The sequence below is a fragment of the Balaenoptera borealis genome (assembly GCF_965194805.1).
Source record: "Balaenoptera borealis genome assembly, chromosome: 6".
Taxonomy (NCBI): Eukaryota; Metazoa; Chordata; class Mammalia; order Artiodactyla; family Balaenopteridae; genus Balaenoptera; species Balaenoptera borealis.
In genome coordinates this window covers 13685250-13710298 of record NC_138863.1, presented here as the reverse complement: position 1 = coordinate 13710298, position 25049 = coordinate 13685250, and the positions used below count along the sequence as shown (strand labels likewise).

Genomic DNA, 25049 nt, shown 5'->3' with positions numbered 1-25049 from the left:
TGACGTTGCAGCAGCCTGAGGTGCGCCGTGCGTTCTCCCGGGGAAGTTGTCCCTGGATCACGGGCCCCTGGCAGTGGCGGGCTGCACAGGCTCCCAGGAGGGGCGGTGTGGAGAGTGACCTGTGCTCGCACACAGGCTTCTTGGTGGTGGCAGCAGCAGCCTTAGCGTCTCATGCTCGTCTCTGGGGTCTGCGCTGATAGCCGCGGCTTGCGCCCATCTCTGGAGCTCGTTTAGGCTGTGCTCTGAATCCCCTCTCCTCGCGCACCAGGAAACGAAGAGGCAAGAAAAAGTCTCTTGCCTGTTCGGCAGCTCCAGACCTTTTCCCCAACTCCCTCCCGGCTAGCTGTGGCGCACTAGCCCCTTCAGGCTGTGTTCACGCTGCCAACCCCAGTCCTCTCCCTGCGATCCGACCGCAGCCTGAGCCTCAGCTCCCAGACCCGCCCGCCTGGCAGGGGAGCAGACAAGCCCCTCGGACTGGTGAGTGCTGGTCGGCACCGAGCCTCCGTGCGGGAATCTCTCTGCTTTGCCCTCCGCACCCCTGTTGCTGTGCTCTCCTCCGCGGCTCCGAAGCTTCCCCCTCCGCCACCCGCAGTTTCCTCCCGTGAAGGGGCTTCCTAGTGTGTGGACACCTTTCCTCCTTCACGGCTCCCTCCCACTGGTGCAGGTCCTGTCCCTATTCTTTTGTCTCTGTTATTTCTTTTTTCTTTTGCCCTACCCAGGTACGTGGGGAGTTTCTTGCCTTTTGGGAGGTCTGACGTCTTCTGCCAGCATTCAGTGGGTGTTCTGTAGGAGCAGTTCCACGTGTAGATGTATTTCTAATGTATCTGTGGGAAGGAAGGTGATCTCCGTGTCTTACTCTTCCGCCATCTTGCCCCCCTGCACCACTTTTTGTACTCACTTTCAAGTCAAGACCGCTAAAGGAAACATTGCAAAGAGTTGTGTGGAGGTCAAGATTTGATGCTGAATAGGTAAGTGACATTTGATTTTGTGGATGTTCTTGCCATGTTTGATAAGGATGAGAACTGGCATTCAGAGCAGTCTGCCTTAACTGGAGAGTTTGTTGAGCAGATGTGCATTTACTGAATACACAGTTAATAAAGCATTTTGCATATAGCATCATAGGATTCCAACCAAAATTTAATTCAGGCCAAATACTTATGAGTGAGTAACTGTGGAATTGCCCATTACCTTAAAGGCTTTTAATCTTCTTTTGAAAGCTCTGAATGCAGACTTCCTTCTAAAATGACGGAAATGGACTTGTTTGCTTGTAACAATACCCTCTTGAAGTCATTTTTGCTCCCCAAATAGATTTCATTGACTTATTCCATTTATTAACTTATTCAGTTAATTATACCCAGTTTGTCTGGAGGCTGAGCAGGAGAATGATATTAGGGTTCATCAGCATAATGTAGTCTGTGTAGAGACTGGCTTGGAAGTCTTCACGAGGGTGGTTACCACTTCACCAAGGTTTCCATGGGAGCTCAGAGGCTCTGGAATTGACAGTCCCTATGGGGATGAGGTCCTTTGTGGTAGGAAGGCAGCTGATGAGAAATGGCTCCGAGTTCATTGAAACCTTCTGACGTTGCTCTAGTCTTCAAACAAGAAATGAACTCTTGAAGTGTATTTTCAAGAAGTAGATTTAAAACATAATATTTCTTATGGGAAAGAGCTTTGGGGCCATGTCCAGTGTTATTTACTGCATAAATCCTCTGCAGCCACCAAACTCAGTGGCAGGAGGGCTGAGGTCATCAGGGCAGAAGTGTGGTGCCGTGGAAAGGCCACTGGACCACAAATCAGGAGACAAGGTTTCTTTGCGTGGCCTGCCACTAATTCCCTGGGCAGGGCTGGGAGGGGGCAAACCTCTGCTTACCTTTTCCTTGAAGGCAAAGACTATGTCCTGTAGATACTACGACTGCCACTACTACCACTATTACTATTATTTCTTGAGTGCTTACTGGGTGCTAGGTATTGGAGTAGGTGCTTTACATATTTTAGCTCATTAAATCTCCACATGCCAGAGAATGTCAGCATATCTCCATTTTACAGATGAGGAAACTGAGGCTTTAAGAGGCTCAGTGATGTTGCTTAAGATCACATGGGTGTGAGGGAGTGAGAGCCCAGGGCTGTCCTTGTCTGTGCTGTCAAGGCACATCCTTCTTCAGGATCTGTGACATTCAGGGCCGGTCTTCGCAGCCCCTCAACTTTACAACAGTGATTCTCAGCATTGCGTGCACATTGGAATTATGGGGGAGCTCTAAGGAATACTGATGACAAGGTCCATCCCCAGGGCTGCTGACATAACTCGTCTAGGGTGGAGCCTGGGAAATGGGATTTTTAATGCTCTCTGGTTTATTTGATGCTGCAGTCAGGATTGAGAACTGCCACTATACGCTTAGTTTCAGGGACTGGGGAGAGAAGGCCAGGAGGTTAAGCACTTTCCGATTTTGGAGTTCCAGTTTTCTGAGAGCTGGCTTTTCTTGGAATGGCTTCTTGAGGAGATCGTTTAAATGCTAGATTTCTGGGACCGGGAATGAGCTTCAGTGCAGCTCTACAAATGTCGAGCACTTGAAGAGAGGAAAAAGTAAATATTTGGGAGGAACACTTGAATGAGTTGGTTTAGAAAAGATTTGAGGCCAAAGGGAGTTTCTGTTTTAAGAGAGGAAGCGTCTGTGTGTGGTGATGTGATGTAAGTTTTCCACAGTTAATCTGGATAGAACTAGAACCAAAGCCAATGGCCGGGATGAAAAAGGCCACATCTTTGACGGGCAATATAAAATCAGCCACATATTAGATGAAATAATACAGTTAGGAAGGGAGTAATTGGCTCACTTCTTGGATGCCCATTTAACTGTTATACGTGACCACAGGCCATTTAGCAAGTTACTTTTTCTAATGCACTAAATAGTGTAGCAATTGGGCCAAAGAGTTATTTGCTTCTGAGCTATCCATTCAGTTACCTGCTCTTCAATGCTGAAAGCTTTTCTTATATTAAACAATGGGGTTTGTTGGACAAAATGTTATTTCAAAGACCAAGAACCTTCTAGGTGTTTCATAGAGTGAATTTTTTCCTACTTAGATAGTCTTGCTTGTGTTCCCCTTATCTTTCCATCAGAAATGAGTTTCTGGTCTGAGGTAACTGTGTGAATTAAAAATCCTCAAGACTAAGGAGGAAAGAAAGGAGGAAGGGTGTGTATTTGGGAATTAATTGAAGAAATTAGGGACAATTTTCATGAATGAGTAAAATTAAGACTGACAACTGTGTTCCCTAAAGAAGAGGGGTGCTGTATCTTTTGGAACACTCTTAACGAAAATGTATACGGTCTTCATAAAATGGTATTGAGCAGGTGCCAGAATGAATTTGTTATCATTATTAAGAATAGACTTTTAATTGGTCCTCAGATTCAGACATCTCAAGCGTAAGAATTTTGAGTTGAACTGCAGGAGGAGAAATTCTAATTAAAGGAAAAGGTAAAATGAGGAGATATTTCCTGAATGTAAGCCTGAATGCCACAGAGAATTATCTTTTAGTAAGACTTGGACAGGAACAAGTTTAATCTCTCTCTGAGTTCATGGAGAATTGTGTTTCAAGATCGACTTTCAAAGTAGTTTTAATAATGTCAAAGTACTAAGTATGTATGAGACTGGATAAATTCAGTCTTCCTTTTCTCACGTTTCAGAAAACTAATTGTGAGTAGATTATTGTAGTCATGAGATATTTTGACTGTCTTACAGCACTAATGATAAAAGCAGGGATCAAAGAAGAATTAAAGCTACAACAGGTCTTTTATTCACTCCTGTATGTGAAAGAGTATTTTTCAACTACGTGCTTTTTCAAACACAGCTTGAATGAATGAACATTTCTCTGCATTGATATTTAAAAATTAAGTACTACTGCAGGCGGTAGAACTGTCTCTTAAAATAGGACTATAATTGAACATAATATGTGGATTACAATAACCACATAGTACTCTCTTAGACTGCTTTATCATATTTTTTAAGTTCTATGGGTGGTGTTTTCCATAATCAGAAGGTACTACTGTACTTTCCTTTTTATTTTGGTGGTAAAAACATCAGGCTCAATGCTTGTGCCTGCCTGGATACTTAGAGGTTCCTAAGATCTGTTTTCTAGAGGGTAAACCAGAATTTGGACTAAGGAATAAAATGAACTCCATAATGTTTCCCATTGTCCCTGTACACAGCTATTTTCTGGTTAAGTTTATTCTAGATTCACAGCTTAGGGAGTAGAAATAGCTCAAGGAAATCGGAGCAGACAGAATTGGGGTGCTGGAAAAGTTGCCAGGGCCAACCATTTGATTTTGAGCACATTGTTTATGTTTTCCTTTGTTTCAATATCTTTATTTGTTAAAGGACATTTGCAGGAGACCAATTTATGAAAGCAAATAGCTCTGGCAGATGTTGGTGTACTTTGATAATAGATTGATGTATTTGTTAACTTTTGGCTTTCATCACCCACAGAGTTATGAATTTCTGCCACTATTGGCAGTGATGGTGACCATTAAGAATTCATCATGGGGAGGTTTCTCTTCCTTCTTCCTCTTTCTCTTTTTCCTCTTCTTTCCAGGTAAAGTACACAGCTCTGAATGCTAGGGAAGTGTCTTGCTGTTCATCTTTTAGCTGATGACTCATCAACTTAGCCAAGAGAAAATCAAAAGCTAGAACACACAAAAGCTAGAAATCTCACATATAAATTTTTACCTGGTATCTTAAATCTGGTCTTTAGACAAATTGTATTTGGTTTTCACAATGTTTTAAAAATTGAACATAATGCCAGTATTTATGAATCAGGAGATTTTGCATAAAAATCCAGATTTTAACATCCATTGGACAATAGACCATGTGACAATGGAGTGTCCCCTTCCCCACACAGCCTCACAAGGGTGAGTAGTTGCAGCCCCATGTGGATAGAGTGTGCATATGCCTGTTCTCCAGAGCCCACCCCCCTCCTTTCTATCACTTGTCTGTCCCTGCTGGACATTTGAGTTCCCCTCTTTCCTATCTTTCCCCTCTGGTTGTAACCTTGCCCTATTGTACACCTGTTATAATGTTGAGAATATTGTTAATCTTAAATGAATATCATAAATAAAGGAAGCATCTGACCCATTATGTGACTTTTACCTCAGGGTATTCGTTGATTCATCCATTTCCTTTCCATGAGTCTGTCTTGTGGTTATTAAAAACCTCTCTTAGAAATAGACTGGACCATTCATACCCTTTCCTTGCTTCCCTGCTTCTTCAACTTGGCATCGGATCTGGGGAACCCTATGATTCTTAGTATTTACAATAGTGGATAGCAATCATAGCTGTCTAAGACATCACCTGGGAAGGCTTGTTTAAAAATGTGAATTTCTTTTCTTGTTCCTGTCTGGAGCCCCCGGATCTGCATTTTAACACTCTGGAGATTTTAACATAAGATATTTGTTTAAAAGGCATACTGGTATTAGAACATGATTGCTGTAAACCTGGAGGAGGAGATGGTCTCTTGACTAGAAGTTCAGGATTTGAGGGAGTTCTGAGGTTTTCAACCTCTAAGTAATAATCATTTGAACCTTTTTCTCTCTCCTTCCAACCAGGATGAGTGTCTTTGCCGTTAGCCAGCCCACAGTTGCTCTGAGCCCACAATACATGCTGTGGGAGTTTGCTGTGTTTGTGTCTACATGCCAGTAACACGGGATATTAAAAGACCAAGTGAGCTTGTGTCAGTGAAATATCAACACACAAATTAACTATAAGGATAATCACTGTGGCTTCTATGTTATAATCAGAAATAGAACTTTTTATTTCTAGATTTGTTATAGTTTCAACTGGAGAACGACACATAATGGGAACAGCAGCATTTCCTGATAGCATAGCACAGATACGAAACACTTAGCATGCAATTTAATTTAATTACATTTAATTGCTCACATGCTGCATAGAGAGACTTCCACAGCCACCGTGCACCCATCAACAACAACATAAAGTAATGGCTTCCATTTCTTGGCCAAGTCCACTGACAACTCTATTGATCCAATGCCAAATATTTGTATATCTTACTGAGCATCTTGCCAAAGGTCTTTGCAGGGGAGGACATTGACCCAGCCAGGCCTCGGTGTTCCCACATGTTGGAAATCAACTGTTTCTTAAATTTCACCACCTTACGTATACTATTCTGTAATGGTACTTAGCTGGTTTGTGGTCTGATCTGGTGAGTATTTCAAAGAACTTGAGTTTTTGGAATATGAAGACATGTTCATGGGTAACAGGAAACTGACTGTCTTTATCTTGTCCCTAAAGAATGCAGAATAGGGAAAGAGAAATAAAACTTTTTAGTGAGCCTTTATGCAAAAACACTTACTATTTCTACAAAACATTTACTATTTTTGCAAGTCACCAAATATTGCTTAAAGTGTTAAAGGTTCACCTTAAATACATCATAATTTTTTTTGTTTAGTTGTTCAATAATAATGCATGAAAAAATATTGGAATTGGCCTTTTGATTAAACCCAGTGAATAGCACTGATAAAACTAAAATTTAAAATTTTTGAGGCAAGGTCTGTACGTCTGAGGATTATTAGCTTGGCGTTTAAAGTTGGAGAACATCATGTTCTCTCAGGCAAACTGTCCTACACACCAAAACTCTTCAGTTGAAATGAAAAAGAAATTTGAGGGAATTATTTTATAATCCCAATCAATCTGCACTTTGGAGTTTGAATTAATGGACTATCCATCACACCTGAACAATGAGGGGAGAGAGAAGTGACAGCAGTGACCCAGTGTTACCTGAGGGATTAAATCTTTTCATTTTGCCCACTTCTCCTTTCCCCTTGAACAGTGTTATATATAATTTTGACATAAATCAGGATAAAGTTCTCCCAGGAATAAGTCTAAAGAGCAGTGTTTAAAATTATTGCCTTTTCTCTAGTTTTTTTTTTCTTTCTTTTCTCTAGTTTTGATCTCTCTCTCTCTTTAATTAGATAAGGCTATAATTTCACTGAATGGCATTTAGTGGCCTGTATCTAGGGGAACACATCTGCTCCCTCCCTTGGGAGGAAGGCCAGTAGTTCTATATGGGATCAATAAAATAATAACTGCTTTGCCACTTAGCAAGCATTCACTTGACTATCCCATTTATTCTTCAAGGAAACTATGAGGTAACTGCTATTATGATTCTCTTTTTACAAAAGAATAAACTACGGCACAGCTCAGACTAATAACTTGTCCAAGACCATGCTGTTTGCAAAAGATGGAGTTGGGACTTTAGCCATCTGATTCCAGAGGCTGTCTTCTTAACCACTTTGCTTAGGAAAAGAAGACAATGTATTTATTTTAATGTGTCTGTTTTATCCTATCAGTAAAATATCATTTCTAAGTTTAGTTGTCCATATGGACCCTTTTCCCTAATCTTTTCAACAGCCTGAGGTTATTTTTTCTTTTTTTCTTGAATGCAGGAGGAAAAGATTGGGTTTCTATGTCAAAATTAGGGAAAAAATTAAAATCCAGTCTCTAGTTTCTGGAGATCATTGGTTCTTAGAAATATTGACATTGGCATTATTCCGTAAAATACTTTATTGGTACAATAATAGAAAAGTTCATAAGCAAATTAGGTACAATGTCTCACTGATTTGAAAGCTAGTTCAAACAAATTGGTTCTTGATAAATCTTTGTAAGATTCTTTGAAAGCTATTAGAAAGGAAATGAATTTACCCAAAAATTAGAGGAATAATGTAATGAGTTGTTACTTTACTAGTTAATCCCTAAGAAAGTAAAAGACAAAATAAAAAAGTACTACAAAAAAAACCCACTTAATTCCTATTCAACAGTTCTCTGTATCTACTGGGTTTTATGCCAACCCAGCTGTTGATTTAAAGCCGTTACTGACTTTCTTGCTTTAACACAATTCTACAATTGGCTCAAACTTTCAAATTAAAGTAGATTCCAAATTAGAAATGGATTGTGTTCTAATAGTTTATTCATTGGCAGCTTGGAAGTTGGAAAACATTTTGCTTCAGAAAAATAATACATTATAAACATTGGCTAGGTCCCCAAACTACCATAGAAAATAATATAAATTGAAATGGGAAAATTAATACCACTATATTTCCCAGTTTAGCATTGTAGGTCTGTAAGCCTGTAATGGTTAAAGTGCAAAAACTAAAGCATTATAATACAGGCACTGTACAATTATAAACTATGTAAACACAAGCCTGGAAAGATACGCATTAAAATCTCAATGGTGGTTTTTCAGGTAGTGGGATTTTGGAAGATTTTCCTTTTTATACTTTTTACTTTGTATATTACACTAATATTTTATAATTAGCAATTTAAAAAATAATGAACATTTAGTGCTTTTATATAACTGTATATTATATGTGTACATAATTTTATTTAGACAAAGGGTACATCTCTGCCTTTCTTCCCTCCTCCCTCTTTGAAATCACATGGCCATTGGAACACAATGGTTGGGTGTACACTTCCTGTTTCCATATCCCACATCTGCTTTGTTAACAAATCTTGTTGGCTCCACCTTCAAATGTTTAGAAACCACATCCAGTTATTGCCGTTGGCCAAGAAATAATCATTTCTTGTCTAAATTATATTTTTAGCCTTAAACCTGGTCCCCTTGCTTTCTGTATTGTTTTTCTATAGTCTTTTCAAAAGAGAGCTCCATATATACACATATATATATATATATATAAATGAAAAGAGTATATTATGCATCCCGATTCACTTAGAAAAAAATCCAGAATCATTGGAAAGGAGTGGAAGACCACCCTTAGCTCTCTGCCTTCTCTCTCTCTGTCTCGCTTCTTCCCTTCACTGCGCTCAGTGCCAGCCATCTTGCCCTTCTTCAAACACCAGTTGTGGACCCACCCAGGCCTCTGACATTTGCTGTTCTCAACGCCTGGAGAGTGCCCCCGCCTACCCACTCCAATCCCCTGCTCATATCCCCAGAACTCTCTCTCTCCATTCTTTATTCAAATAGTGAGGTATCTTCTGGCTACGATATAAAAAATTTCAACAATGCTTGCTCTTCAAACCCTTCATTTTTCCTTTGATTGGTTTACTTTTCTCACCATCTGACATAATATATACTTCCTGTATTTTCATGTTTATTGATCATTACGTTACAAAGGAAAAAGCTCCACATTGGCAGAGATTTTTGACAATTTTTTTCCTGCTGTATCTTCAGTGCCTAGAATCCAGCACGTAGTACACCCTTAAGATGTATTTGCTGAATGAATGAATGTGGGTAATGAAAGCATAAAAAACAGACTGAAAGGATAGAAGAAAAACTCATGGTTAACACTTGCCCCTCAGGAGTACAGGAGAAGAGAGATATAGGGCTTTTCTCTTTATTAGTAACATATTTTCTTTTATATATAAAAATATCTGGATAAAATATGATAAAACTCTTGCAGATGAATACATTGATATTTGTAATATTGGTTTCTGAATGTTTATGTATTTTGAAAATTTTCATAAAGACATATTTTACTAGCTTTCCAATAATTAATGGTAAAGCACATATTCCTAGCATTCCATGGAAGGACTTTTATGATGGATCCTGCTAACTTCTCCATCCTCACTGATTTCCCTACTTTTGGTTTTCTCCGTAGTCATGATTTCTTCTCTCTTCTTGTCTTTTTTGCTCTACTGGGATGACCCTTCCATTTTTCTTTGCCTGTCCTTCCTGACCCAGGTTCCTCTCTCTGCTCCTATAATAGAATTTTCTACAAATGAAACACAGTTTTCATCCTGCTTTGTAAAATTCAAATAAAACTGGCTCAACCTTTGTATCCCACATCCAGTGGGAAGTCCAGCGCTCTTTCCAATATTTATGAGAATTCTTGCAGGCCTATTAATTATGGTTACCCTTTGATTTGATTTCCTGCCACTGCTGAATTAGATAACTCATTCTCTCAACAACTATATTTGTTCCATTTTCTCTTCCCCAGATAAGTTAATCGTGAAACCAGGTCCCTATTTCTTGATTTTCCTCCTTCTCCTCAGAGGAGACAAATGTGTATACACTTTTTTTTTAAACATCTTTATGGGAGTATAATTGCTTTACAATGGTGTGTTCGTTTCTGCTGTATAACAAAGTGAATCACCTATACATATACATATATCCCCATATCTCCTCCCTCTTGCGTCTCCCTCCCACCCTCCCTATCCCACACATCTAGGTGGACACAAAGCACCGAGCTGATCTCCCTGTGCTATGCAGCTGCTTCCCACTAGCTATCTTTTTTTTCTTTAACTTTATATTGGAGTATAGCCAATTAACAATGTTCTGATAGTTTCAGGTGCACAGCAAAGCAACTCTAGCTATCTATTTTACATTTGGTAGTGTATATATGTCCATGCCACTGTTGCACTTCGTCCCAGCTTATCCTTCACCTTCCCCATGTCCTCAAGTCCATTTGCTACATCTGAGTCTTTATTCCATTCTTGCCCCTACGTTCTTCAGAACCGTGGTTTTTTTTTTAGATTCCATATATATGTGTTAGCACACAGTATTTGTTTTTCTCTTTCTGACTTACTTCACTGTGTATAACAGTCTCTAGGTCCATCCACCTCATTACAATTAACTCAATTTCGTTTCTTTTTATGGCTGAGTAATATTCCATTGTATATATGTGCCACATCTTCTTTATCCATTCATCTGTCGATGGACACTTAGGTTGCTTCCATGTCCTGGCTATTGTAAATAGTGCTGCAATGAACATTGTGGTACATGACTCTTTTTGAATTATGGTTTTCTCAGGGTATATGCCCAGTAGTGGGATTGCTGGGTCGTATGATAGTTCTATTCTTGGTTTTCTAAGGGACCTCCATACTGTTCTCCACAGTGGCTGTATCAATTTACATTCCCACCAACAGTGGAAGAGGGTTCCCTTTTCTCCACACCCTTCCAGCATCTGTTGTTTGTAGATTTTTTGATGATCGCCTTTCTGATTGGTGTGAGGTGATACCTCATTGTAGTTTTGATTTGCATTTCTCTAATGATTAGTGATGTTGAGCATCCTTTCATGTGTTTGTTGGCAATCTGTGTATCTTCTTTGGAGAAATGTCTATTTAGCTCTTCTGCCCATTTTTGGATTAGGTTGTTTGTTTTTTTGATATTAAGCTGCAAGAGCCGCTTGTAAATTTTGGAGATTAATCCTTTGTCAGTTGCTTCATTTGCAAATATTCTCTCCCATTCTGAGGGTTGTCCTTTTGTCTTGTTTATGGTTTCCTTTGCTGTGCAGCTTTGAAGTTTCATTAGGTCCCATTTGTTTATTTTTGTTTTTATTTCCATTTCTCTAGGAGGTGGGTCCAAAAGGATCTTGCTGTGATTTATATCATGGAGTGTTCTGCCTATGTTTTCCTCTAAAGTTTTATAGTTTCTGGCCTTACATTTAGGTCTTTAATCTATTTTGAATTTATTTTTGTGTATGGTGTTAGGGAGTGTTCTAATTTCATTCTTTTACATGTAGCTGTCCAGTTTTCTCAGCACTACTTATTGAAGAGGCTGTCTTTTCTCCATTGTATATTCTTGCCTCCTTTATCAAAAATAAGGTGACCATATATGCGTGGGTTTATCTCTGGACTTTCTATCCTGTTCCATTGATCTATACTTCTATTTTTGTGCCAGTACCATACTGTCTTGATTACTGTAGCTTTGTAGTATAGTCTGAAGTCAGGGAGCCTGATTCCTCCAGCTCCGTTTTTCTTTCTCAAGACTGCTTTGGCTATGCGGGGTCTTTTGTGTTTCCATACAAATTGTGAAACTTTTTGTTCTAGTTCTGTGAAAAATGCCATTGGTAGTCTGATAGGAATTGCATTGAATGTGTAGATTGCTTTGGGTAGTAGAGTCATGTTCACAATGTTGATTCTTCCAATCCAAGAACATGGTATATCTCTCCATCTGTTTGTATCATCTTTAATTTCTTTCATCAGTGTCTTAAAGTTTTCTGAGTATAGGTCTTTTGTCTCCTTAGGTAGGTTTATTCCTAGGTATTTTATTCTTTTTGTTGCAATGGTAAATGGGAGTGTTTCCTTAATTTCTCTTTCAGATTTTTCATCATTAGTGTATAGGAATGCACGGGATTTCTGTGCATTAATTTTGTATCCTGCTACTTTACCAAATTCATTGATTAGCTTTAGTAGTTTTCTGGTAGCATCTTTAGGATTCTATATGTATAGTATCCTGTCATCTGCAAACAGTGACAGCTTTACTTCTTCTTTTCTGATTTGGATTCCTTTTATTTCTTTTTCTTCTCTGATGGCTGTGGCTAAAACTTTCCAAACTATGTTGAATAATAGTGGTGAGAGTGGGCAACCTTGTTTTGTTCCTGATCTTAGTGGAAATGGTTTCAGTTTTTCACCATTGAGAACGATGTTGGCTGTGGGTTTGTCATATGTGGTCTTTATTATGTTGAGATAAGTTCCCTCTATGCATACTTTCTGGAGGGTTTTTATCATAAATGGGTGTTGAATTTTTTTGAAAGCTTTTTCTGCATCTATTGAGATGATCATATGGTTTTTCTCCTTCAATTTGTTAATATGGTGTATCACATTGATTGATTTGCATATATTGAAGAATCCTTGCATACCTGGGATAAACCCCGGTTGATCATGGTGTATGATCCTTTTAATTTGCTGTTGGATTCTGTTTGCTAGTATTTTGTTGAGCATTTTTGCATCTATGTTCATCAGTGATATTGCCCTGTATTTTTCTTTCTTTGTGGCATCTTTGTCTGGTTTTGGTATCAGGGTGTTTGTGGCCTCGTAGAATGAGTTTGGGAGTATTCTTCCCTCTGCTATATTTTGGAAGAGTTTGAGAAGGATAGGTGTTATCTCTTCTCTAAATGTTTGATAGAATTCGCCTGTGAAGCCATCTGGTCCTGGGCTTTTGTTTGTTGGAAGATTTTTAATCACAGTTTCAATTTCAGTGCTTGTGTTTGGTCTGTTTATATTTTCTATTTCTTCCTGAAAGGTTGTGCTTTTCTAAGAATTTGTCCATTTCTTCCAGGTTGTCCATTTTATTGGCATAGAGTTGCTTGTAGTGATCTCTCATGATCCTTTGGATTTCTGCAGTGTCAGTTGTTACTTCTCCTTTTTCATTTCTAATTCTTTTGATTTGAGTGCTCTCCCTTTTTTTCTTGATGAGTCTGGCTAATGGTTTATCAATTTTGTTTATCTTCTCAAAGAACCAGCTTTTAGTTTTATTCATCTTTGCTATTGTTTCCTTCATTTCTTTTTCATTTATTTCTGATCTGATCTTTATGATTTCTTTCCTTCTGCTAACTTTGTGGTTTTTTTGTTCTTCTTTCTCTAATTGCTGTAGGTGTAAGGTTAGGGTGTTTATTTGAAATTTTTCTTGTTTCTTGAGGTAGGATTGTATTGCTATAAACTTCCATCTTAGCACTGCTTTTGCTGCATCCCATAGGTTTTGGGTCGTCGTGTTTTCATTGTCATTTGTTTCTAGGTATTTTTTAATTTCCTCTTTGATTTCTTCAGTGATCTCTTGGTTATTAAGTAGTGTATTGTTTAGCCTCCATGTGTTTGTATTTTTTACAGATTTTTTACTGTAGTTGATACCTAGTCTCATAGCGTTGTGGTCAGTAAAGATACGTGATATGATTTCAATTTTGTTAAATTTACCAAGGCTTGATTTTTGACCCAAGATATGATCTATTCTGGAGAATGTTCCATGAGTACTTTAAAAGAAAGTGTATTCTGTTGTTTCTGGATGGAATGTACTATAAATATCAATTAAGTCCATCTTGTTTAATGTATCATTTAAAGGTTGTGTTTCCTTGTTTATTTTCATTTTTGATGATCTGTCCATTGGTGAAAGTGGGGCGTTAAAGTCCTCTACTGTGATTGTTTTACTGTCAATTTTCCCTTTTATGTCTGTTAGCATTTGCCTTATATATTGAGGTGCTCCTATGTTGGGTGCATAACTTAAAAGCTTTTCCACAGCAAAGGAAAACATAAACAAGATGTGTATATACCTTTGATAGTCAGGGCGTAACTGGGAATGGGGAGGTAGAAATGCAGATTGTGGGGGAGGGGAAGTGATGCTCTAACACAGTAGTGCTTGATAGTGACAATCTTGTTCCGAAAGAGCCCTTGGCTTTACCCACTACAAGGGCCACTGGCCAAGTTTCCTCTTAAAGATTCCCAGCTTACTTCTCAAATATTTTCTCAGTCCCTCCCATTTGCAGCCTGCTCATAACTCCTTAAATACCAATTCGTATTTTGCAGAACAGGTCAGTTTCCTCTTTGTCTCTTGGCCTGTTTGGCTTATGCCTAGAGGGTCCTGTCTTATACTCACATAAGCCCATGAAGGCGCCTTCCTCCACAAGAACAGTTCTTTCTCAGAGAGGAATTCTCTATTCAGCTCCTAATGTAACTGTGCCTTCTCCCTGAGACACTATTGCAGTGGTCAGTTTACTTGTGCGTCTTTGTCACTAAATGAAAGTTTTGAACATAACGTTTTGCTTTTGCAGGATCTTGGATCCCCAGTGACCAGCTCAGAGTATGATAATTAATGCTTGATTAGTAAGTGAAGACTGATGGTTCTCCACTTAATAGAGGCATCTATTAGAGGGTACCATTTGATCTCACATAAATTTGTTTCTTTTGGTTCTCAAAACAGACATAAGTACGATGGAAGTTATCTTGGCCTAATAGCCTACTTGGTTTCATTACTTCCACTAGATAAGACCTGGCTTATCCAGGAGAACGTCTCAGTAGCCATCACAGCATTCAACTATAAACTATCCTGAGGCGGATTGTACATTACCTGCAACCAAAACCATGCTTGGGAAAGCCTCTTTGGCTGGAACCATTGCTGGTAAAAGAATCTGGGGCAAACATCTTTTCTTCGTTGTCTTGCTTCTTAATTGAAGAACATGCCAGTGATTTGACTGTTTTTTGAGCTTCTAGAATTCCACAATTTGGATGTTTTTTCCCAGCTTTCCAAGGATCATTTGCAGCTAACAAATGAGTTGGTGAGGAAATGGAATAGCGTCTAACAATCATGACGTTGCCTGTACAGGAGACACAAAATTCAAGTTTAAAAATTCTACTTTTAATGACATCCACAAATGGAAGATTGTGTTGGTAGTAAATACTTCATTGAAACTAACTAACCAAAGCTGTTGTTTTTAGATTATGTTTTTTTGCATAAAAGACATTAATTCATTGATTTATTTTGCAAATTATTGAGTGCCAACCATGAGCCAGGTGTTTTTTTAAGAGATGGGGTGTGGGAGTGAACAACACAGAATTCTTGCCTGCATAAAATTCTCATGTGGCTGACAGATGATAAGCAATATATGATAAAATTCAGATAGTGATAGGTTCTAGGAAGACAAATCAAGCTGATGAGGGCTAGGGGATAGAGGCAGATGAGGGAGGGGGTCTATTTAAATAGTGTGGTCAGGGAAGACCTTCCTGAGAACATAGAATATGAACAGAGAGCTGGACATACAGAGATAATAAAACACGATCTTAAAATGCAAAGAACATGAATTTCTAGACATGCAGTTCTGGGCGTTCTCCTCATTCTAGAAGAACGTGCTCGTCCACAGCCCCTCATCACTTGAATAGCCACAAATAATTGAACTGGCTGCTCCCAACTGGCCTGAAATGTGTGTGTTGGCTTTAGTTAGGACAGTTGTTATGAGGATGCCTGTCGCATGAGAGATGAAAGCAAGGCAGACACATGGAAAGAAGTAAAGCCTCGGGACTTCCCTGGTGGTCCAGTGGTTAAGACACCGCCCTTCCACTGCAGGGGGTGTGGGTTCCATCCCTGGTCGGGGAATTAAGATCCTGCATGCTGCAAGGTACGGCCAAAAAATTAAAAAAAAAAAAAAAAAAAAAAAAAAAAGAAGAAGTAGTAAAGATGCCTTCTGTGGGAAACAGGAGTTCTCCGGAGAGAGATGGAGAGATTTATGGCTTTAGTTTCTGAGGGCTTCCAACCCAATTTCTGTCCATAAGGGCCTGCTAATAAACTCTTTCCTTGAGGTAAATCCTATCTCCATTCCTTGTAATGAAAGCACCTTGAATAAAAGAGCTTTATTTTAGGGAGTCTTGGTTTGTCTGCATCTCACTTCTAACACTGTGCAAACTGACCTGGGGCCTGTCATTCAACCTCTACTTAGACATCTAGCTATTACCCCTGGGGTTAATGACACTGACCTCAAGGGTTGGTTTCCATTTTCTGGAGCACTCAATGAATGTTTGTTGAATCTTTATTCTTTCTCATCATAGCTTTGCCATTAGCTAGCATGAAAGTATAAGAAAGTGCAGCATCGTGTTTAGGTTTTCAGAGGGCTGGAAGCACAATTTTCTCTTTTTTAAGTTTGTGGCCCGTGTCTGCAGAACACAGACAGCAAATTATATAGCCATTACAGAAAGCAGAGGCTGCCCTGGCTTTTCATAGTTTGGAAAAGCAGAAGGTCATATTTTAAGCAAGAGTTTGTGGGGGAGTTTAAGTTCAAATCTCTCTGAAGTAATTAACTGCAAATACTATTCATAAATTATCTTTGAACACTTCCTTTGGCCATGATCTATCACTTCTATAATTATCTAAAAACAGGTTTATGACTGTTGACAAACATAAAAGTTTCTGTTTAAGAGGATTATAAAACAATATCTTTATACCAAATGGTAGGAAAGTACAACAGAGGAAATTATATTCATAATAGCAAAGTTAAGTTTATTGTTTGGGACCTATACTCCAGCTTGACTGATCAGCATATAGGCTTTTGGTTTATGTCCCTGGATCACAAATAATCTGTATCCTTTAGTTTCTTATCAATAAAAGGGAAAGAATATTCCACAGAGCATCACAGGGTCATTAGCACCAATTCAAAGATTGCTTTCAAATGCAGTTTATTTGCCAGCAAAGGGTATGAGCAGATTGAAGGGAATGCTGGAGTTTCCCTGTAAAGAATTGCTTCTTGCATCTTCTTCATAGCAAATTATCTCTTCCCTAAAAGAGCCTAGGAGAGATTGCAAAGGGCAGGAGGGGTGAGGGCAACATCCCTGTAATGGACGGGCTGGATTTTGTACCTACCAAATGCTGGCACACTCTTACATATGTTTCCAGGAGAATTTCGTCTCAAGTGATCGCTTCCAGACCCACCTTAATGGTTCCTTCTTAAAGTGAGACACACTTCTGATTTCATATCGTTCCTTCTCAAAGAATAGGTTTATGTTATTTTGTTTTCAAGAGGATCAGGCAAGCTGCTTAATCTCTCTGGGTCTTGTAGCCTCAGCAGTAAAAACAGGGGATGAGCTCTAAATCTCCTCCTTAGCAGAACATTTCTATCATTCAGTTGCAAGTATGAATTTTGATTGATATCAGCAATATCTTACTGACTGCTAATAAAAAACTTAAACTCAAGTCAAATAATATTTTTCCGACCCATCCAATGATATGACGACAACTGCTACCAAGTAACTCATGCTGAGTCTTACTTGTGCTACATCATTTAATCGTCTCAGCAGTCCTATGAGATAGATTCTATCACTTTCTTCATTTTACAGATGAGGAGAGTGATCATAAAACATGTCACATTCATAGAGTCATAGAATTCTACAGTTGGAATAGGCCTTGGAAGGCATCTAACTGATTCATTTTTACTTGATAATGCTAAGATCAGGAATTTTATGTGAGCTCCCCAGCACTGACCAACCATTACAAAACGGATTACAACCCAGGTGTCTTCATGCTCAGGCCAATGTTCCTTCTACTTATGTCACTTTCATAATGAACATCACATGTACGACACACAGAAATATCACTTAAATGAACTCAACTGGGTTTCTAAGCACAAATTTAAATCATATTTCCTTCTTTGCTTTGTTGGTGCAACTGGCAAGAGTTCCCCAAATGTCACCAAATGTTTTTCACTAGTCCTTTTCCAACTTAATGCTTATATTCTTATTGGAGGTCACCATTCAGATGCTGAAAATGTATATTATCAGTTGTGTATTTAGCTCTTAATAATATTCAAACCTCCTTTAAACTTGATGGCATTCAGGCCCTGAATTCAGGGTTTAAAGGGTAATACTCTTTGCTCTTTAACCAGTTTAATGCTTGTTTTAGAATAGCACTAGGTATACTGAGGCCCAAATTACTTTTGCATTAGGATAAGCATCATGAAAAATAGATTTGAAAGAGTTGTTTACCTTTGGAGTAAGGCAGTTGTTTTCAATTGGGAGAAATGTTGTCTTCCAGGTGACATTTGGAATGTCTGAAGACATTTTTGATGGTCATGACTGAAGGGGGAGAGGCAGGTACTACTAGTGTTTAGAAGCCAGGAAAAACTGCTAAACACCCTACAATGTCCAAGACAAACTGCTATAATACAGAGTTATTCAGTCCAAATGTCAAGAATTCAGAGATGGAGGAAGCCTGGGGAAGGATATACTACACATGTCCATATGTTTTTGTTTTTTTTTCACCAGGAGAAGGTCTAACTTCCGTAAAGGTTACTCTTTCAGTTTTACTAAATAACCAACAGACAGAATCACTCAGATCCAGTGCTGTTCTTGACAACAAGGGAAAAGACCGTGACTGGAATCTGCTCCCAGCTTTGAAATACAGGGACCCATACTAGAAAAAGGCCTCTTTAACAGAAAAAACCAGCTGGAAATAGAACATGTCCCATTGCCAAGCTGCTCAGCACCTCTAAATGGCATTGCCTGAATCTTTTGACAGAGGATATTAAGCGCTTTGAGTAGTTAATTATGTATCTCAATTTTATTTGAATATACTGTATGTAGGCAAGCACTCATTTCAATGTAGAACGTATTTTTTCACTCTCCTGATTTCTGACTTAATGTATAGTCCTCACAGTCAAAACTCTTTCCCATAAAAGGTGAGAGATTTGATTCTTTTAGAATATATCATTGCCTTTTATTCTTGAAGTCTTCAACCTGTATAGTAAGTTGAATTATGTGCAACATATGTTCATAAAGGACAGTAAAAATTTTGTAAAATACGGATAAGAAATAATACCTACCATTTGTTGTGTGTTTGCCAGGTGCTATACTAAGCACTTAGGTTATCATTAAAGTCAATCCTCACAACCATGTGAGGTAGGTACTGTAACACTTCCAAATGAACAAAATGAGGGTTAAAGATTTCTCAGAGCTAGCTCTAAATCTAGTGGCTAACTGGTGTCAGATCACTAGCAACCATATTTGTCTGATTCTAATATCCATATACTTAACTATTACGCAATACTGTTCTAGGTTAATAAGCGAGCACGCCATTTGACACGTACCCATTTGGTGTCCCATTATGTAGCATTTAAATGCTTGAAGTCAAGAAAGGAAAAAAAGCATTACTTTTAATATGACTGATTTCCACAAATCTGTCATCCTCATCTTTCCAGGACTATCTGGAGATAGTTTCAATGTTGTTAAAATATGTTGCTTGAAGATGCTAAAGAAATTTTTGCCTAGGGATTCAAAGCTAATCTACCAGGAGAAAAAGGATGGAACTCACCACTGTAATACCAAGTTATGCAGTTATGTGAGAGGCACAATAAACCTACTATTTGGGAGATATTTGCAAAGGTGGGTACAGCCCAGAAGAGCTATGGACATACGGTACCTTGGTGTTCTCTCACAGCTGGGGCCGTACCAGTGGAAACACCATCATGAAGGGCTGCTGGAGATTGTCCAGGCACTTCTGCAAATTTACCGAGGTCTGTGACTTCCTCTTCCTTCTCATCTCCTGATTTTCCCCCTGAGCCTGGGGTTCTCTGACTACTTGAAGTCAGCTTCATCCGGAGGGCTTGATTCTCTTTCTCCAGCTTACTGATCTCTGCCCGCATTTCCTGGATAACTCTCATGAGCTGGATATTTGCTTCCATTGCCTCTTTTCAGGTCGTTATGGTTTGTTCCTTTGGGGAGACAGATCAACATTTGCTCATGAACCAAATGCACAATCTACTCAGTGAAACAAGTTGATCCCGCCCATAAACCTTCCTGAACAATAAGTGTCATTCTTCTCTATGCCATCTTTCAGCACCTGGGGAGTTAGGCTGTCTAGGGAGGTAAAGGATCTCTATGATTTATTCATTCTGGGTTTTGTTTTTCAGAACAGAGCTTTTCTTTGTATCTTTCATTTCATATCAATCCACAGTTCTAGAATATTGCTTTGTGTCTGCAGAGGACACTCCAGAAATTTCCAGTGAGGAACAGAGTTTCTTGCTTCTGTCATGAACTCACCATCCTACCAGCCACTCAAGTTTTTTCTCTGTTGCTATTTGTGGGATCAGACGTTTCATAGAATCACCAACTGGCACGAGCACATCAAAACTGGCACATAAGAATTATTCCTTGTCTTCTCTGTAACATATATCATAGTTCTGTACTTTTTGGGTAAATTATTAATTTTGACACCTCTTGATTAAGGGTAACTAGCAGAGGAAGTCATATGAATTGCAGTGAGATTATTTAAATGAGATGTTGATAATTATACCTAAATCCCTTAAGATAATTTCAAGGACCATATAATTACTTCTCAGTAGGTTTCTATCTTATAAGCATTTTTGCTGTTATTTGGTTTCAGAGTGTTTGCTTGGGCAAATACTGCCCAGAGCTATTTTGGGAATGTAAGAAGATACAGGTTAAACATTAATCTTGAATGAGAAGAACACGCTATAGGTAACAGCTTTCATTACCTATTTCCTGAAGAGGTTTCTTTGTTGGGAATGAAAAGTACGAATCTTAGATAACATATTCTCTATAACCACTTGGAAATTCAATTAATGTTTAAACATGAATGCCTTTTTGCAATAGGGTAAAAATGATCAGATAATTTTTCATGGTGATAGTTTTCCCTGCGCATTTGTTCCCTTATGTTTTTATGTATATTGATGTGTTTTTTTTTGCTTATCCTAATAAATAGGATAGGCAGGTTGATTGATCCAAGGCCGTAGGTGAGAGTGATTGGAGAAAGTATTATTCCTTTTTTATTCATACTGAATTATTATATGTATTTAAATTTTATGAAGTGTTTACTAAAAAGTCAGTCTAAAAAAACAATGTGGCTGTTTTGATATACTACTTCTATTTGTATTTAAATGAATTTCAGTAAACTTTTGTGTGCCAAACTGGCTAGAGGCGATGGAAATGGCTGTGGAAATATGGAATATGGAGTAAGATGAGTCTTAAAGGTCATCCAGTCCAACCACCTACCAGATATTCAAATCTGTTCCACAACATCTCTGTAATGGATTATTGACCCTATATTTAAGTATTTTCCCTGTAGGAAAGTCCCCTTCCTACCAAGGTATACTACTTACTTTTTAATTAAAATTATTTACTTGACCAAAAATTGGCCTCCATGTAGCTTGTTCCTAGTTCTTCTCTTTAGAGAGGTTATGTGACAAGCCTAATCCTTGTTTTAATGAAAATTCTTATTCTATCATGTTCTAATGAGTCTCTATTCACCAGAAGGAACATCCCAATTTTTTCAACTGTTTGTCAGCTAATGTGGGTTCATGGACCTTGGCCACTCTCTTTTGAACATGTTTCCATTTGTAGAAAGGCCTCTTGAACTAGGATGTCCAGGTCTAAATGCATTCTTCTGAAGGCATCTGACTAGCCTGGAGTATACTGGCATAGCTTCTGTAAAGTCTTCTGTAGAAAATATTCCATAAAATTGGGCAGTAAAGACCGTTCTTGAAATTGTATTCACTGAAACAAAGCAGGAATTGTATAACTGTTGAAACTGAAAAAATAGTCATTATTTATAGACAATTTGATTGTATATCTAGAAAGTCCAAGAAAGTGAATAAAAAATTTTATTTTGTAATCTCTTATGTTACAAAATAAATATTTAAAAATCAGTAGTTTTCCAAAGTACTATTAATAACTATATAGAATAAAATAATTGAAAAGTATTCCACTAACAATAGCCTCCCTGCCTATAAAATCACTCAGGAATTGTCTTTAAAAAGTTTGTAGAAGAAAATCTAGTATTTTACTGAGTTAGAAAACTTAAGAAAATGGAGAATATGCTCTTGGTGAGAGGACCGTATATTTTAAGGAAATCGTAATTGAATTTCTAATTTATAGGTTTAGTGAAAGCACAAATTCTTTTGTTAAAAAAGAAACTGATGAAATCATTCTAAAGATCACCTGGAGACAATAGGCTTGAATTATGTGAAAATGAAGCATATTTTTTGGGTCTTTGCCTTATTAAATTATTCAATAGAGTATGAAGCTGTAAAGATGAAAACAGCAAATACTGGTGAATTTGCAGGTAGGACAAAGTTACAGATAATTCCTAGAAGAAATAGAAATGGCCAAAAAATGTGAAAGAATCTCAACATCACTAGTAATTTTGCAAATGAAAACAATGAAATACTTTTTGTGGAAGGGCCTAACAAGCTAGCAAGGATTTTGAAAAACGAATAAAATTAATGCAAATACTACTAATAAATGGCATGTCTTTTTGATAAGCAGTTTTACAATAAGTATCAAGGATATTTAAAAAATTCTTCACTGTAGACCTTTAAATTCTACCTTCTAGACTCTACCTAAGAAAGTAATTATATTTAAAGATTTTTATAAAAGGATGCTCATTGTGCACTACTTTAATAACAAAACATTGGAAATAACCTAAGTGTCCAAAAGAGGAGAATAAATAAATAAAATATGATAGAGCCTTAAAACATAATAGAATTCTGAAACTGAAAATGTTGAGTGAAAAACTAGTATATATTATAGAGTAAAATCAAAACCATGTAAAAAGCATAAGAAAGAAATGCCCTGAAAGGAAAACAATTCCTATCTCTTTGTGGTAAGATTTTGGATGATTCTTATTTACCCTTATATAGTACATGAATTTTTAAAAATCCTATAGTTACATGAAAGACTTCCATAATGAAAAAATTAGGTAATAAAAATAAATAATGTGAAAGAAATTTATTTAAATGATCTGACATTATGTTTTCTTGGGACTTTGTTGACGTTTGATTGAGTCAAATGGCAATTAAGTCAAATGGCTAGTGAGAACTGGAATTTTTTTCTTACCAAATTAGCTTTAGTCTTTAATAGTTGTCATAACAGTTTTAAAATTTGATATATGAGTGAAAGGTGTTCAGAATTAGTAAATTTTTATATAAATGCCAGGATTGATGGTTTTATAATTACTCATGATTCATTTCTAAGGGTGTGGATGGATGTCTTGTGTAATGGGACAGGCTGGGCTCAGAGAGTTCTGCTTTAGGAACTGACTTGTATAGTGGGGTAGACGGGGTATTGGGTCCTATAAGAAGGGCGGGGAAGTGGTGAGTGGGGTTGAAGGAAAATTCCAACAGCATGCTCTGGGAAGTCCAAATGGCAAGAGGAAAAAAGTGTCTGAAGACCACGGCAGTAGCTGACAGGTAATAATCGAAGCAAGAAACTTGCTTGGGGATCCAGGCTGAAGGATGGCATAGCGGGGCGTTGTTGGCATGTAGAAGAGCTATGGCCACTGGCACTGTGACTCCCTGATGGCACTTTAGGCCTTTTTCTTGAACTATCAAAATCAAGGCTGTGAGCCCTTTTTCTAGAGCAGGATTCCTCAGACTCCTCAGAGTCACCTGGGAGTGCTTGCTTCAAATGCAGGTCTACAGGCCCAACCCTACACCCACTGGGACTCTCTTGTGGTTGATTTGGTAAATCACATTGTAAGAAACTCCCTAGATTATTCTTATGCATACTAAAGTTTTACGACAATTGTTCTAGAACAGTAGTAGAAATTTAAAAAACCACTAGAAATAAAATGGAAGCCGCATACACCATTACAAATTTCCTAGTAGCCACATTAAAAAAGTAAAGAAAACAAATTAATTTCCATGTTTTCTTTAACCCAGTAGCCCCAGGATATTATCATTTCAGCATGCAAATAAATATAAAAATTGCTAATGAGATATTTTACATAGTTTTTCTCACGCTGTCTTTAAAGTTCAGTGTGCATTTTACACTGAGAGCCTGACACAATTCAGACACTAATTTTTCATTGGAAATACTTGATCTGTATTTAGATTTCATCAAACTGACAGTTGAAAAGGTAGATTTGCATGCCCAGGTGGTTCCAAACATACTGAGACACACTTGGGTATCAGTCAGTCATCTGTAGAGCAGCCTCCAGTGATCCTCCAGCTCGACGGGAGTAGAAGGCAAGTCCCCACGTGGGTCACCCATGAGGTCTGATGTGATCCTGTCTTTGGCTCCGCTCTGATTTCATCTGCTACCACTCCCTTGCTCCACCACTCTGCCCTGCCCCAATCACACTGGCCTTTTTGGTTCCGTAAACACTCCAGGCACATTCTTGCCTTACGACCCTGGTCCCAGCTGTCCCTGTGACTGAAAGTGCTTCCCCTTAGATATCCACACAGCTAATTCCCTCATCTTCTACACCAGCTAGCAAACCTCATGCCTCCAGCCTCCAGCGTGAGTTGACACTGTGGGAATGGAGTCAATCTTTGGCTCTTCCCACATTTGTGGGCAAAGGTTTAAAAAAGGAGATGAACTGCATTAGCACATCAGCTTTCCAGAGGACGGAGAGTTGGCACCAAGTGCCTTCCTTCCATCCTCCTCAAATAGATGATGACACATCATGTCCTTTTTCTGGACATAAAATCGTGCCTTGCTAGAATATGGTGTGTAGGGTTGACATGTGGCTTCTTTATCTGTCAGAAACTTCAGTTTAAGTCAGTGACAGAGGATGGGCAAGGTCAGATTAGAACTCAGGGATTTTGACTGCATTATCATCACTCGACCATGTGTAGAGGTACCCAATTGCCTTACCCTCTAAGGCATAATAGAAAAATGTCACTTACATGAAATCTTATGTCTCACTTTTCAAGCAGGCATACACTCTGCTGTTATAAATTATTTAAGCAGCTGCTCAAAAATTCTACTTTTGCAGCATTTGCTGAGAATTCACTTTGACCTTGAACTTGATATGTAGCTATTGTCAGAGTGATTTCCCAGGTGACCGGAAGCATCTGGTGTTGCCATGAGCCCAGACTCAG

At 38.3% G+C, this 25049-nt stretch overlaps 1 protein-coding gene across 1 annotated transcript; it reads right to left on the bottom strand.

Moving 5' to 3' along the window:
* Positions 1 to 613: 613 nt before the first annotated feature.
* Positions 614 to 21051, bottom strand: CCDC195 (coiled-coil domain containing 195). Its single transcript, XM_082395855.1, has 3 exons — positions 19628 to 21051; positions 14798 to 15044; positions 614 to 6288 (listed from the first exon to the last, which is right to left on the bottom strand). Exons 1-3 carry the CDS (start codon positions 19887 to 19889, stop codon positions 6165 to 6167), a joined length of 633 nt encoding a protein of 210 aa, XP_082251981.1. The 5' UTR covers positions 19890 to 21051; the 3' UTR covers positions 614 to 6164.
* Positions 21052 to 25049: the final 3998 nt, after the last annotated feature.

Bases quoted from the DNA above. Each gene is read 5' to 3' on its own strand.
- CCDC195 (XM_082395855.1), bottom strand. From the start codon at position 19,889: ATGGAAGCAAATATCCAGCTCATGAGAGTTATCCAGGAAATGCGGGCA. The intron at 15,045-19,627 runs GTACCGTATGTC...TCTCCTGTACAG, and splicing joins AGCTGTGAGAGAACACCAAG to GCAACGTCATGATTGTTAGA. The intron at 6,289-14,797 runs GTAATGTACAAT...TGCATTCTTTAG, and splicing joins AAGCATGGTTTTGGTTGCAG to GGACAAGATAAAGACAGTCA.